This window comes from Podarcis melisellensis, assembly GCF_964234715.1.
Source record: "Podarcis melisellensis genome assembly, chromosome: 6".
NCBI lineage: Eukaryota > Metazoa > Chordata > Lepidosauria > Squamata > Lacertidae > Podarcis > Podarcis melisellensis.
Window position 1 is genome coordinate 8,068,244 of NC_138538.1, and position 15,954 is coordinate 8,084,197.

The 15,954-nt window shown below is 43.8% G+C and overlaps 1 protein-coding gene across 1 annotated transcript in view; it reads right to left on the reverse strand.

The window, feature by feature from the left end:
* COL20A1 (collagen type XX alpha 1 chain) overlaps positions 1-15,954 on the reverse strand; it is a 135,701-nt gene that overhangs the window by 34,523 nt on the left and 85,224 nt on the right. Inside the window, exons 24-26 of the mRNA XM_081916618.1 lie at positions 13,556-13,698; positions 10,506-10,615; positions 5,858-6,016 (exon numbers count right to left, since the gene is read on the reverse strand). Coding sequence (XP_081772744.1) covers positions 5,858-6,016; positions 10,506-10,615; positions 13,556-13,698 — 412 coding nt within the window. The remainder of the gene's footprint in view (positions 1-5,857; positions 6,017-10,505; positions 10,616-13,555; positions 13,699-15,954) is intronic.

Consider the following 15,954-nt stretch of genomic DNA (forward strand, 5'->3'; position numbering starts at 1 on the left):
TTGATTCATCTCAGTTTTCCTTTTCCTGGCCTTAAGTTCCTTTCTCCACATTTCCACAACAGTTTATGTTACTTAAAAAAAATCCTTATGAAAATTAATCCCTTCTGAATTACCAATGTGCACAAGTGATAGTGTGCGTGGATAAACCATAGCATGTACCAGCTCACACATCTCCTGGTGAATCACGGTTCCTCTTTGCACTGCATTTCCATCCATGATCACAATCTCTCGTGAGTATTAGGAAACCAGAGGGTAGGGTGGGGCAAAACAAATGGAGGAAGAAAACAGAAGTAAATGAAAGTTGCAGCAAAGCTCTCTTATAGCAGAAGATTGGGGTTGTTTTCATTCTGAGGGCCACAATCCCTTCTGTTCAACCTTCTGGGGGCCACACAGCAGTGGGCAGGGCAAGAAGCAAAAGTGAGTGAAGCAAATAATATTTTTGTATTGTGTTCTTACTTTTACACAGTCACACACACCCTCTATCCTCCATCTGGACAAGGAGAGGGCCTTCTCGGTGGTGGCTCCGACTTTGGAACTCTCTCCCTAGAGACGCTAGCCTGGCTCCCTCCTTGCTGTCCTTCTTCCAGCAGGTGAAGGCTTTCTTGTTGCAACAGGCTTTTGGGAATTGAGTGCTTTTAATGAAGGGACTGTGGTTGTGCTGTTTTTAAGGTAATTATTTGTATGGTTTTAACAGATTTTACATATGTATATATTTGCAATTATCAATGTTTTGTTTTGGTTTTGGTCTTTTTTCTCCTCTATTTTCAGCAGATCCTAATTTTAGCTGTAAGCCACTTTAAGTGCCATCAGGGGCAAAGGCAGGGCATGATAATAATATCAGGCAAGATACATTATCAGAGTTCAAGGACAAATTCCAGCCTGGCAAAACAAAAACCCCAAGGCGGGTGCAAATCAGGGCCGGTTACACAGCGAGGTTTAATGGCTTCATTTGGCCCACCTCTGTTATTAATAATTATACTAATAGAGATTACGATGGACCAAGAACAAGGTTAAGGAAGGACAGAGCTACGGATAACTAAACTTTCTGTTTCCTGAAATAGCGCCTCAAATCTTTCCAAATATGGAAACGGAAGCAAAAAACTCTAATCACCTCCTACCGAGCCTCAGCAAGGCACCTCTGAGAATAACATCTCCTCTTCCTCCAACCCACGGATATGTATCTGCCAAGATTTTTCTGTCTGCTGTGAAACTCCAGCTTGTTCGCACAGAGGCAGGCAGCAAACATCATTAGCATCTTTGTTTTCCCCAAGCCAGAACTCTGAGGTTTGTTTGTTTGTTGTTCAATTTTCAAAGCCTTATTTTGTAAGAAAAAATCATGATGATGATTAAAAATAAATAAATCTCAACGTCTGTGAGCTGTGTTGGTCCAATGGTAAAAATGGCCAGTGGTTTCAGAGTGACCAAGCTGGAAAACCCTTCCTACTTAAATTCAGCCCGTCTGTTTTAGGAACAGCAATGTTGGAGTTCTCATTCGCTCAACACCTTCTCTTGGCGGCTCAGTAATTGGTTTCAGAGACAAAATGAAAGTTTTACTCTGTTGCCACTCAAAGGAGGTGATAGGTAAGATAAGAAACTACCTGAAATAAATAAGCCAGCCTGTCTAAGAAGAGATCCATCCATCATACTATCCACACAATAACAGTTGGAGACATTAGCCCTTTGCAGGCATTCAAGCCCAGTGGAAGAGATGCTGGCTCCATGCCAAACAGATGTGTATTCACTGGAATGTCTATGCTCTACAGCTGGACTGTAGTGGAATCTTTGGCCCTCCAGATGTTGCTGAACTACAGTGGTACCTTGGTTCTCAAACTTAATCTGTTCCGGAAGTCCGTTCCAAAACCAAAGCGTTCCAAAACCAAGGCAAGCTTTCCCATAGAAAGTTATGCAAAGTGGATTAATCCGTTCCAGACTTTTAAAAACAGCCCCTAAAACAGCAATTTAACATGAATTTTACTCTCTAACGAGACCATTGATCCATAAAATGAAAGCAATAAACAAAGTACTGCAGTCAATCAATCAATCAATCAATAGCTGAACTGGGTTCTACACAGCCACAAAAACAAAAAGAAAGAGCTACAAAAACAAAAATGCAAAATAAATAGCCAAAACAGACAGAGCTCAGTGTAACACTCAAAATGGAAGTGTGGCACTCAAATCAGAAGCGTAACACTCAAAATGGGGCATGTTCGGCTTCTGAAAAAAGTTCAGTGTTTGCAGTGTTTGGGTTCCAAGTTGTTTGAGTACCAAGGTATCACTGTACAACTCCAATCACTCATAGTAAGGATGGTCAATCACCAGAGATGATGGGAATTGTAGTTAAGCGACAATTGGAGGGTCAAAGGATTCCCACACCTTCTCTAGCATTGACCACCATGCAGTGGCATAGTGTGGGTTGTCAGCACCCGGGGCAAGGCAAGTAATTTGCGCCCCCTAACCCGTGGATTTGCGCCCCCTAACCCTAACCCCCAGATGTTGCGCCCGGTGCGGCCGGGCCCCCCTGCACCCCCCACGCTACGCCACTGCCGCCATGGGCCCTGCAGATGTTTTAGACATCAGCTCTCTTCAGACCCAGCTAGCAGGCCAGCAGGGCAGCGAAGGCTGGTGTAGAGGAATTCGATGTACACAGTTGAATGTGCAGGGGGCTCTCAGGAGCCCTGACTTTGTTGGGACTCCCAGCCATGTGTAGAGAAGAGAGGTGTGCCGAAACCGCACAGTTTCGGCAAACAAAATGGTGCCAGAAAGGAGAAAGCTTTCAGGAAATACTCTGGCTTGCATCCAACTTAATCCTTGTGCATACAGAAGAACTTCCAGAAGTACAATGGAATCTGCCCTCCCTCTCCTCTCGCACACATATGTAAAGGTCAAGGACTCCTGGATGGTTAAGTCCAGTCAAAGGTGACTATGGGTTTGTGGCGCTCATCTTGCTTTCAGGCCAAAGGAGCCAGTGTTTGTCCGCAGACAGCTTTCCAGGTCATGTGGCCAGCATGACTGAACCGCTTCTGGCGCAACAGGACACTGTGATGGAAACCAGAGCGCACGCAAACGCCGTTTACCTTCCCACCGCAGCAGTACCTATTTATCTACTCACATGGGTATGCTTTCAACTGCTAGGTTGGCAGAAGCTGGGACAGAGCAACCCCGTTGTGTGGATTCAAACCACCGACCTTCTGATCAGCAAGCCCAAGAGGCTCCATAGTTTAGACGACAGCGCCGCCCATGTCCCAAACCTGCATCTTGCACACATGCCCCCCACCCCTTGTGTCCCCAGAACTGGTCTGGGGTTTCACCAAACCCTCAAAGGTGAGATTTGGAGGTGGCAATAGCAGTTAGTCACGTTGTTGTTGCAATTCAGCTGGAGGAGACCCCACCCCCACTGAATCTTGACCACACCTTACAAATGTTGTTCCATAGTTGTGGACCATCCCATCCTCCTGACTGAGACTTCCCTTCCTCCTAGCTACGTTTGATCTGTGTATTGTGGTTGAGTTTGTAAGCATCTTTCCACCACTGCTGGTGATTTGTGGTGGATGCTATAACTAGACTACAGTTCCCAGAGGGCGAGGCAAGAATGCGTATCATCCAAGAATGCGTGCCACTAGCATTATGAGAACTCGAGGAAAGTAAATGAGCTTTCTCCACACCACCCCATTTGCCAAGAAATATTGAGGGTGAATCAAGCAGAGGGCAGCTTTGCCATCCCTGTTAAAAAATACTGTAACATAAAAGCTCTCTATCCAATCTATCCAATCAAAGGTTTTTTAAAAAAATAAATTAAAAATTGTGCATTTCACTATGAGTCAGTAGATTGACTGAGTGGACAGAGTAGCAAATGGACTTAAAACAAGCTCAAAAGGGTATTTTCATAATTACATCTAGTTTTTTAAAATAGCTAATAATGAAGCAGGCGCTCTGGCTATCTGAGGGCAGCAGAACTGAGGAAAACTGTACCTAACGAATTCAGATTCGTTAAAGATGCCAAAAAGTAATATGCAGCATATGTATTTAACAGATGCAAAAGAAAAAGAAAAAAATGATTGAGGCTCCCCTCCCCCTCCCCACACCGCAAATCCAACAAGGCGGCTGTCAATCAGCATCACATAGCAATTTTTTTTTGAATAATATTCTTTTACAAGATAAACCTAAGAGCTCACTTGAAGCAAAGAAACCTTTTTACAAAAATCAGTTGCATCCCACAACGGATGGATTTAGTGAGGAACTGCGACTCTTCTCTGGATTACTGCCCCTGCCTCCTATTAGTCACTGTCAGGGAGTGAAGGACGTAACAGGGCCTTTTCAGTGGTTGCACTAATCATAATAATTATCACGGATTTCTGCTTGTGCAACATAACTTTCCCCCCTCTCCACCCTCCACACATCCCCAAAAGCTGCTCTACAGGTGCCCCCAACTCTGCAGAGCAGATTCAGGGACATAGCTGTCAACATTTCCCTTTTTTTAAGGGAAATTCCCTTATTCCGAATAGGATTCCTCGCAAGAAAAGGGAAAAGTTGACAGCTATGTTCAGGGAGGGGAGGGCGCAGGGTGTACATTGGGGGAGAATAATGGGAAAAGTTGCCCAAGTAGAGATCCATGTGCTAAAGGGAGACTCTGACTTAGGTCAATTTACTCCAGCAGGTATACTCTGAGTAAAACCTATTGGGAAACAAGGGTTCTACTGCAGCCAGGGTCGGATTTAGGTTTGATGAGGACCTAAGCTACTGAAGGTAATGGGCCCCTTTATATGTCCAGCTGTCCTTTGACTCAACAACAAATTAACTGTTTTTTTGTGTTGAATATATGCTATATGGTAATTTATGGACCTAATAGGTATCTAAAGCCATTTGCACATAACAAAATATGTATTTTATCAAAGTAACTGTTGAACTGAAATACAATTAAGAAGAAGTATATTAATAGTGAAGTACAGTTAAGAAGAAGTATATTAATAGTGAAATACAGTTAAGTAGAAGTATATTAATAGCGCTGTGGGTTAAAGCCTCAGCGCCTAGGACTTGCCGATTGAAAGGTCGGCGGTTCGAATCCCTGCGGCGGGGTGCGCTCCCGCTGCTTGGTCCCAGCGCCTGCCAACCTAGCAGTTCGAAAGCACCTCCGGGTGCAAGTAGATAAATAGGGACCGCTTACCAGCGGGAAGGTAAACGGCATTTCCGTGTGCGGCTCTGGCTCGCCAGAGCAGCGATGTCACGCTGGCCACGTGACCCGGAAGTGTCTTCGGACAGCGCTGGCCCCTGGCCTCTTAAGTGAGATGGGCGCACAACCCCAGAGTCTGGCAAGACTGGCCCGTACGGGCAGGGGTACCTTTACCTTTACCTTAACTTAAAATGATTGGGGGCCCATTACTTACATGATTGGAGCCTACACAACACAAAATACTGTTGCTGTATGTAGGTTTTATTTTTATTTGCTTTTTATCTTATATTTTGGAAATGTATATCCTTTTTTTTTTCCTTAATTTTTTTTTTGGGGGGGGGGCCCAAGAGAGTGGGGCCGTAAGCTATAGCTTGTTTAGCTTATACGTAAATCCGGTAATGTCTACAGCAGAAGTTCCACTACAGCAGAATGCAACCGAAACACAACCCAGTGCATCGCAAAGGACCCCACAAGCCTTAGGGACATCTCACTGGGGTCACTGGTCCCCCTTCTGGAATGAAGAGCCCCAACTCAGTCAGTCTACAGGGCTGCCAGAATAATTCTTGGTTGAATCCACAAGGAGGGGCACATGATGAACGGGCATTTCCCTCCTGCAATTTCTGCCCCGTGCTTCTACATCTTTCACCCAAGAGCACATGTTGACCTCAACTCACAGGAAATGGGACTCACCGCTGCTGAACCGCTCCGCGGCCCTCGCGTCCTGGTCAGCTTCCCGAGCATGACGAAGCCAGCCGTCGAAATGCTCTCCGAAGTTCCAAGCAGTTTCTCCGATGTCTTCTTGCAGTCGATATAGAGCCTGACCCTGGAACGGCTCACAGATAGGTGCACCTGCTCAGCAGACAAGAATAGTTTCATTGAGCTGCACCACGGGAGCTGGAGAGCTCAATGCGCCGTAACGCAACCTGACAAAATAATGGGCACGACACGGTGTGGAGCAGGGGGTGGCAGGAAGCAGATACCTAGGTAATTTTTTGGCAGATCAGCAAAGAGTTCTGCTAATGGTTTAATTACTCTCCACATCCCAAATCATCCTGCTGAAATGAAGAAAACTGGATAGCACTCACCATGAGAAGATTTTTTGCATGGACTGTGTGTCCTGTTTAGTTCCCAGACTCCAAACAAATTATGCGGCCCAGAATTCTTTAATTCTAATTTGTATGTTTCTTGCACCAGACTCTGGTCGGTGGATCTTAAAAGGTAAAGGGACCCCTGACCATTAGGTCCAGTCGTGGACGACTCTGGGGTTGTGGCGCTCATCTCGCTTTACTGGCCAAGGGAGCCAGCGTACAGCTTCTGGGTCATGTGGCCAGCATGACTAAGCCGCTTCTGGCAAACCAGAGCAGCGCATGGAAATGCCGTTTACCTTCCCGCCAGAGTGGTACCTATTTATCTACTTGCACTTTGATGTGCTTTCGAATTGCTAGGTTGGCAGGAGCAGGGACCAAGCAACGGGAGCTCACCCCATCGTGGGGATTCAAACCGCCGACCTTCTGATCAGCAAGCCCTAGGCTTTGTGGTTTAACCCACAGCACCACTAGTAAAAGTCATAGGAGATCCTTCACACCAGGAGTCTGGCCTTCCCTAGGGTAGAACAGCACCAGGCCACACACACAGCATGCATTTAAAGCACTACAATACCACTTTAAACACTCGTGGCTTGCTTCCCCCAAGGAATTCTGGGAGCCGTAGTTCCTTTTGGGTGCTAAGAGTTGTCCAGATGCCCCCTTTTCCTCTCACAGAGGTACAATTCTTAGAGTGGCTTAACCATCGGTCCCTCTTCACAGGAAACTCTGGCAGTCATAGCACTTTCAATGTGTCCCATGTGTCAAATGAATGTGGTCCCAGGGCTTAGATTAAGGTCAAAGCTCTGCTGACCCAGGAAGCTTGCTGTGGGAGAGAGACCTGGGGAAACTCTTGAATATGCAGGCTTAGTTCACACAATCAGCATATCAGGTGGGGAAACTTTTCGTGGAATACACCAGACAGTGTGTGTGTGTGTGTGTGTGTGTGTGTGTGTGTGTACGTACTGTGGAGTGTTTCCCTATTAAAAACAAACTTTCCCTGCACATAGGAAAGCAGCATACCAGGAAGGCTAGGTTAGAACTCCTATCTCTAACATCTAATGATCTATGCCAGAGCAACCACTTGTAAGATTTCCTTGCTGCAATCAAGAGTCCTGCAGTCCATGATATTGTTGACCTAGTGTATGAACTAGGCTTCAGTCTAAGCCATTTCCAATGGAGTTGTTTTTTTGTAGGAGATCAAAGAGATTTGTCCCATGATATTTTTATTTTATTTTATTTAAAAAAACTAGTGGCTACCAGTTGCAGTAGAAGTAGTTTTAGGAAAAGGTAGCCAATTGCATTTTGTGTCAAATGGGCTCTTAAACAGGAAATTTCAGTTGTATTTCCAAAAGACCTTTTCTTCCTGCAATCTGGTCACTGGCAATCGGCGGAAAGCAAACTGAGAGAGGAGGAAACTGTGATTTTCTCTTTTGCTGTGAAAAATGTAATGGCCTTTGTTTTGGAGACGAATGCTGTGCTCTGACAAATGGGCCACCGTCCAAGCCAATGAGAAAAGGAGAGAGTTTCTATCCTGAAAGGATGTGTGTTTTGAGAAGAGAATCCACTCACAGCTTGTGGACAAAAACAACCTCCAAAAATTTTCTGTGCTATTTATGGGTGTAAAAATGGAGGCAGCTTTTTCCTGTTTTTTTTTTTTCTGAGGGGGCAGGAATAAAATTCTAATAAAAGTTTGTCTCAGTTGATGCTGCATGAATCAGTATTTTTTACTTCATACTGGAAATAATGGGCTAAGGGAGAACCTAGAGGAAGTAGGGTCCAAACCATGGTTTCCTGCCACCCTATTAAAATAATATTCGCAAATATTAAATCAGGATCCACAGTTGCACCCAGAATTTTCCACCCTATTGAAGGGCAATGAAATCCATAATTTTGAGAGATCATTTTGCAAATGGTTATTAAAGGGCAAAAGTCCTCCAAATGTTCATTTGGAGTTCATCAAAAAATAACATCATCAGGATGTGTATCAGAAATCTCGGCTCATCTGATCCCAAGTTTATGTAACAAGCCGCAAAAATGAAACCATGCATAAGAGGCAGGAGGAACTGAATTATGCTTTCATCTTTGGTGCTTTTGGCATAATGCGTGGAAAAGATGTGGGTCTCACCTAAGCTGAAGGAGCAACACATTGGAGGAAGTGAGGCGGCAGTGGTGGTCCAGAAAAGGTTTTTCCAAAAGGAAATGCCTTAGTGGAGAAGTTGGAAGTAGAAGAGGAATGTGGACGGCTGGAGACAGAGGAAGTGCCTGTTCCAGGCAGAGAGAGGAACACATTGGAAATAAGAGAAGGGAACAGAGAGAGCGTTGCCATCATCCCCTCCTTTCAGTAAGAGCCTGCCAATTCTGTGAAGCAGGCGTTGTCAAAGGAACAAGTCAATTGAAGAGCAGTAAGATGAGAACCAATTGGCTTCAGTAAGGCATTAAATATTTCACAGTTGAAACCCAGCTAAGCTTGAGAAGCGCCCAGAAATACTGGGCCCTGCCTCTTTAAATTATGGCTGTTGACCAAAGTGGACTCGCAGATGATACTCCCTGCGAAGGTCATTGAGTTGCCAAAGCAAAAAGGTGAAGAGTCGAGTTAAAAGAGAGGTGCTACGACGCTCCAGGAGCAAATTGTAGAAAGGGGATAAGAAGGCAGCGGGTCAAAGATGAATGAAAGTTTGCATTTGATGCATGCCACAAATATAGAGTGCATAGAGCACGCTTGGCAAATCCAGACCATGATCAACTCCTGCCCAGAAACCCATGTCCCCACTGTGGAAGGAAGTGTGGATACAGAATTGGCCTCCACAGTCACTTACGGACACAATGTTAAAACCGTGTTTATAGAAGACAATCTTCCTCAGCTACGAGTGATTGCCAAAGAAGAAGAAGAAGAAGACACGCAGGTCTTGCTACTCAAACACAGTGTGTTTTCAGGAAATCATTTCTTAGGCGGGTGTTCACATAACGAGTCAACCATTTCCACTGATGCCTATGGGGAATTTTCTAATGCATTCCCAGCCATAGACGTTTGTACCCCAAATGATAAAAAAGCGGGAAAACTCTCTCAAACCTTGCAAAAGGCAAACAAGGAAGTCAAATTTGCTTTCTTATTTGACCAAAGTCTCCCCCTTCCTCCCCGTCTCCAACCAGCAAAACACAAAGAAGGAAGGCTTGTTTAAGACTGCTTATTTGTTTTGAGTACTGCACGCAGGTCCGACTGTTTGGATATCTGAATCTGCAGTGTGTATGGCGAGGTTTGGGTACTAATGCTTGGTGCTTGAATAAGTGAATTTTCGTAAAACGAGTGTCTGGATAGCAGGACCTGCATGTATTTACAAACAAAAACAAAAAACACAGTGCATGCACAACATGTGATATTGAGTAGCTACAGCTCACTGGTAGCGCACATGCTATGTTTACTGGTAACGACACATGCAATGTAACAGGCTGTAGGTAACAGTATAACTTCTATTTCAAAAAAATCATTCAACATATCATGTCACAATATGTAATTCCAGACACGTGGAACACTACAAGATTGATATAAGCATTCCACATCCTGGTTATTGCTAATATAAGAACTGAATAGGCTGTATCTCCTGATCTATCTTTAATCTCTTTAATCTCTCAGAATATGTTCCGCTCATATGATAATTTGGTCTATGGAATTATATATTGTGACATGATATGTTGAATAAGTTTCCAAGCACAATTCAAAGTGTTGGTGCTGACCTTTAAAGCCCTAAGCAGCCTCGGTCCAGCACCCCCAGTTGAAACAGATCTCAGATAGCAAGGCTAGGAAACATTTTGGCTCGAAATCTTGCAAATCTGCCAAATAGAACAAACAATTCTAGCTTCAGAGGACCAATGGTCTGACTCAGTATAAGGTCACTTTATAGGTCCAGCTAATTGCGTCAGTTTAATTTTCAGATCATTTTAAAATCCCTGAGTCACTGGATCCTAATTATTATTTTTTTCTTTTTGCAGATTGTGCCCGTGTCCTTACTGCATATCTTCTTGGAAACTTATTGTGTACATTTGCCTAGATTAATGCATGCAGACAGGAAGTGATTTAGTAATTCATTATTATGCTGGCACACACCCCGTCGTTCATTGCTATCTCGGCACGTACAAACACCAACAGGTTAGCAAATGTCCCAAGGATATTTCTAGAATCGTCATTTAAAGAGGAAAGGAAGACTTTAAAAAAAATAATAATCATCCTGAATGGATTTCTCCTTTGGATAAAGGACCTTGTGAAAACTGCCGTAGAATATCTTCTTCACTTCCTGCTGGTCAAAGGTGACTTCCTCGACATCAGCTTCATAGTCACGGTGGAAATATATCAAGGATTTCTTGTTGGCTATAGAGGGAGGAAGATGACAAATAACCCAGGGGTTATAAAGAAAACCAAAGAGGACAGTGGACTGCAGGCTTTGCACATGCTGAAGTAACAAGGGAAAAATAGTAAAACACACACTTGTGAGAACAGAAAATCTGAGTGAATGGAACAACACCTCAAGAGATGGTCTATGGCAGTCATGTCCAAAGTCCATCTCAGGTTCTTAATCTGGCCTGCCAGTTGATTTAATCTGGCCCCCGTGGCAGTATATGTCCTGGGGTAAAATCCTTTTAAAAATAGCTTGTCAACTTCAATCCTAAATAAAGCTCAACAACTTTGTGGTAAAAATAGAGGGGGGAGCGCAACAACTTTGGGGGTAAATCCTAAGAAAAGCTCAACAATTTACAACTTCAATCCTAAAAAAAAAGGTCGGCCCTCACGTATCAAATCTGGCCCTCTTTGGAAAAAGTTTGGGCACCCCTGGTCTATGGGAATCATGGTGTATGTGTGAAAATATATGAATCATGTATACCAGCCATTTGAATCTTTCCTATTTAACCTCCAGTGCCTACTGAATTCTTCTTAAAAATTCCAGGAGGCATTTTAATTGAAGACTGATTTGATCATTTTAACCCATTTTTAGCATTTTGTATAGTATTTCTTGTACACTGCTTAGAGATCATTGTAATTAAGTGGCACATATATTTTTAAAATGAATAAAAAAAATTGCTACCCCCTTTTGAGCTGGGGAACCCCCAAGGGGTGAAGGCTCAGAGCCTGGGGACTGGTGGTGGGACGACGATGAGAAGATTGGGAGATGACTGAGAGGAAGGGATGTCAGAAGTTTAGAGGTAACAAGGTTTAGTGAGCAGGAAGAGGCTGTAGCAGGGAGCAGTCCAGAATCAGAGGGAGAAGCGGAGGCTGGAGAGGATGGGGCCAAGAGGCAGAGATCAGGCGGGCTGCTGAAGAAGCCAGGGGGTCTCCTGCTCCTGTTGCAACCAGCTCCCCTCCGCCTTGGTTTCCCAGGACCAGAAGAGGTATGAAGAGGGCAGAGCAAAGACAGCCACTCCAATGAAGTCTCAGATTGCTTGGGAAGGAGGAGAGCTGTGGGAAGGTGAGGACCATCAGTCATTGAAACTGCTTCATTGGGGCAAGATCTTCGGGAATGGGGGTACCACACTCGTTATCCCCACTAGAGGCCATGGGAGTTAAGAAAATCAATATGAGGAGTGATTGGATCACTTATGGAGACTTGGTGGTGAAAGAAGGAGGGAAATGGAGATTGAAACCATATGAGCAAGTAAAAGAATATGTATTTGATTGGCTGCACTATTATCAGATAAGTGATATCTTTAAAAAAGAGGTGAAAGAAAAAGGGTATAAAGAAAAAGATTCAAAATTTCAAACAGAAATTGTTAACAATGATTGTAAGATACTTTCAAAAATGTATAAAATCTTACTGGAATGGCACACGATGGATGAGGAAGTCAAAGCGGTAATGATTTATTGGGCCAGAGATTTAGGATATAGCATAGATTTGGAAGATTGGCAAAAAATATGGAATGAAAATTTAAAGTTTACAGCATGTATTACATTAAAAGAAAATGTGATGAAAATGGTTTATAGATGGTATATGACACCAGTTAAATTGGCAAAAATGTACAAAACCAGTAACAAATGTTGGAAATGTAAAGAGAAAGAGGGTACATTTATTCATATGTGGTGGGAGTGCAAGAAAGTGAAGGGGTTCTGGGAAATGATATATAACGAGTTAAAGAAAATGCTGAAATATAGCTTTGTAAAGAAACCAGAAGCCTTCTTACTGGGAATAACCAAAAATCAAATAAATAAGAGAGACTGTAAACTTTTTCAGTATGCAATAACAGCAGCGAGAATATTGTTGGCCCAAAAATGGAAACAAGAAGAATTACCAACTTTGGAAGATGAGAGAACAAAACTAATAGACTATGCAGAACTGGACAAATTAACTGGGAAAATCAGACTTCAAAGAGACCATAAGTTTTTAGAGGACTGGGGAAAATTCAGACAATATTTGAAAACTGTATGTGAGGAACACACAACGCTAGTGTGCTTTAAACAAGCTTTGAAAAAATAAGGAATATTGCAAGAATGTAAATGAGGATAAAAAATTTTTTATTTACAGGCGATATTATAATTAAGGAATGCGAGGATAGAAAATTAATTATGGATGATTGTCAGAGGAGTTGAGGGAAGTTCAATAAGTTAAAATATGTGATGTGATATGTGGTATGAACAGAGATATTATGGAAAAATTCAATTAAAATCTATTAAAAAAAAAAAAAGATCTTCGGGAAGAGTTTCTGTGCTCACTAGGCCTGGCCTCCTGAGCTGTTTGTTTCTTTGAATAAAGAATTCACTGATGTCGTTATTACTGACCTGCTCCTGATAGCAGGGCATTGATGCTGACGCCAGCGCCAGCAAAGAGCAATCATGTATGCAACCGGCTGCCATTTTGCATCTTGAACCAGCCATCATTCTGGGGCAGTTTAGGCTCACATCCGCACCATACATTTAAAGCAAATTTAAGGCAGTTTTAAAGCATGTTGCTTCCCCCCAAAAAAGATCCTGGGAACCACTTCACAGAGCGTTCAGTTCCCAGCATCCTTCACAAACTACAGCTCCCAGTTTTTTTCTGGGCAAGCCGTGTGCTTTAAAGGTGTATTAAACGTGCTTTCGATGTCTGGCGCTGATGTGATGCCTGTTCATGCATTGCCCCTTCATAACAGGCACACAAATAGCGCAGAATACTCAGAGAGAATTCTGCCAAGCGGCTGCTTTGTCTAGGTGACACAAGGAAAAGAAAAACGTCTGGAATTTTCTCAGAAAATTGTCTTCCGGGAAATTCTGGCTCTGCTGCTCCATCCCCCATCCCTTGGAGCAACCAAATCTCCCTGTCGAATGATCAATGAGCCTCCTTACGGTCAAGTATGATGCCCAGTACAGGCTGGAAGTCCTCATCTGTTATCTGCCACACAGCAAAGGCTTCCCGAGGGCTTTCTGGCAGGAGCCGGAGGAGGAAAGTGATAGTGTATTCGGTTGGCATCCCAGAAGGAAACACTTCGCTGAGGAAATAAGTGAAGACAGAAAAAGATCTTCTAAGCAGAGAACATTGGAATGGCCTCCAAGAGTTAATCCCTGGTGCCATGGCAACAGACTGAACACAATTAAAACCTACCTGAGGTTTTAGTGACCCAAAAGAAAGCAAACTGAAAGAAATTTGAAGAAAGCCCTAAATGACATAGGCCTGAAATATCCATCCTCACAGACCATCTTGCATGCCAAGATCACCAGGGGAGCTCTCTTGGTGCTCCCATAGCCTTCAGAAGTGTGGGGTGGCAGTGGCCCAGAAGAGCGCTTTCTCTGGGGCAGCCCATAAACTGTGAAACACCCTCCCCACAGAGCTGCATCTTCACTATACAACTTTTGCCGCATGATTTTATGTGTTGAAAGCCGTCCAGAGTGGCTGGGGCAATCCAGCCAGATGGGAGGGGGTATAATTAATGTTGTTGTTGTTGTTGACACACCTCTTTGCCCTGGCCCTTGGCCATCAAGGTATTTTGTTCTGTGGGACCCACCTCTTTTGCTGAATTTATACTGTCTTTGCTCTGGTTGAACTGAACTCTGCAATTCTATGATTCTATGACTACATCAAATAAAAGAATTGTGGTGAGCACTGGGGTGCAGTGTTTTGTTTATATTATATACCGTATATATCGTGGTTTTATGTTGTGAACCACCCTGAGATCTATGGGTATGGGACGGTATAAAAAATTAATAAATAATAATAATCGATATGATGAGCATCATGTATTGGCTTCCTTGGCGTGATAGCTGCCAGTTCTCAACTTCATGGCAATGAGTTCAATCCAGACTAATTAAGCGATTCTTAGATCCACTGAAATTAAAGGTAAAGGGACCCCTGACCATTAGGTCCAGTCGTGGCCGACTCTGGGGTTGTGGTGCTCATCTCGCTTTATTGGCTGAGGGAGCCGGCGTATAGCTTCTGGGTCATGTGGCCAGCATGACTAAGCCGCTTCTGGCGAACCAGAGCAGCGCACGGAAATGCCATTTACCTTCCCACTGGAGAGGTACCTATTTATCTACTTGCACTTTGACATGCTTTCGAACTGCTAGGTTGGCAGGAGCAGGGACGGAGCAACAGGAGCACACCCCGTCGCGGGGATTCGAACCGCCGACCTTCTGATCGGCAAGTCCTAGGCTCTGTGGTTTAACCCACAGCGCCACCCATGTCCCTTCCACTGAAATTAGTGGTACTTAAATTGTGACTAACTTGTCCCGTGGGTTTTTCTGGGACCCATGCTCAATTAACAATGCATAGATGCAACCCAAGGGTCAGGTCCTACGCTCATGCTTTCTCTCCATCTTTAAAAATGGCATCATGACCTTGAAAGGGCAAGCCGCCTACTTCTTCTTTGTCTTCATATATTCTGGTTACATGAACAAACCAACTTGAGTCTCTGAACATTTTGACTAAGGGTACTCTGTGGAATCTCACAATTCGATGCTAAGAAGCTTTGCTTCTTTAAACAAGATTAAAATTATCCCTATGTTTCAGCAATTAAACTTAAAAAGGAAGCTACAGCCTGCCTCTTCATAATCCAGTCTGTCTTGCTTTGCAAAGCTGTAGTCAATAATAGAATCAAATGGGATACATGGCGGGCCATTATAAACCCCAGATTACAGAGAAGACTCTGGGAGGCAACTCGACAAGCAAAGTCATGCTCCAAAGTCATCGATTAATGGAGACCTGCACAACTTGCAGAAGGCGATAAAACTATGGCAAAGTTGACCCAGTATTTATGAACAGGTGCAGATGACCTCAGGGTAATCGGATGGCCAGTTTACACAATGATCACAAGCAAGCACACCAGGCTTGTGGGGAAAGACCATAGCTCACAGGTACGGCATTTGCTTTCCATGCAGATGGTCCTAGGTTAAATCATTGGTATCTCCTGGTAGGGCTAGGATAGATCCTAGTCTAAAACCCTGAACAGTCCCTGACAGCTAGTGTAAGATAATATCAATCCAAGTTTTCAGACTTGACGGGGTGTACGTGACCCCATGGGGGAATTAAAACTGGTTCGGTGATGTTAACCACAGCCTGGAAGAATGATTGGCAAGCCTCTAGTGCAGCGGTTCTCAACCTGTGGGTCCCCAGATGTTGTTGGACTACAACTCCCATCATCCCTGAGCTCTGGCCTTGCTAGCTAGGGGTGATGGGAGTTGTAGTTCAACAACATCTTGGGACCCACAGGTTGAGAAAGGCTGTTCTAGTGGGTTCTTTCAGCTCTAGGTAG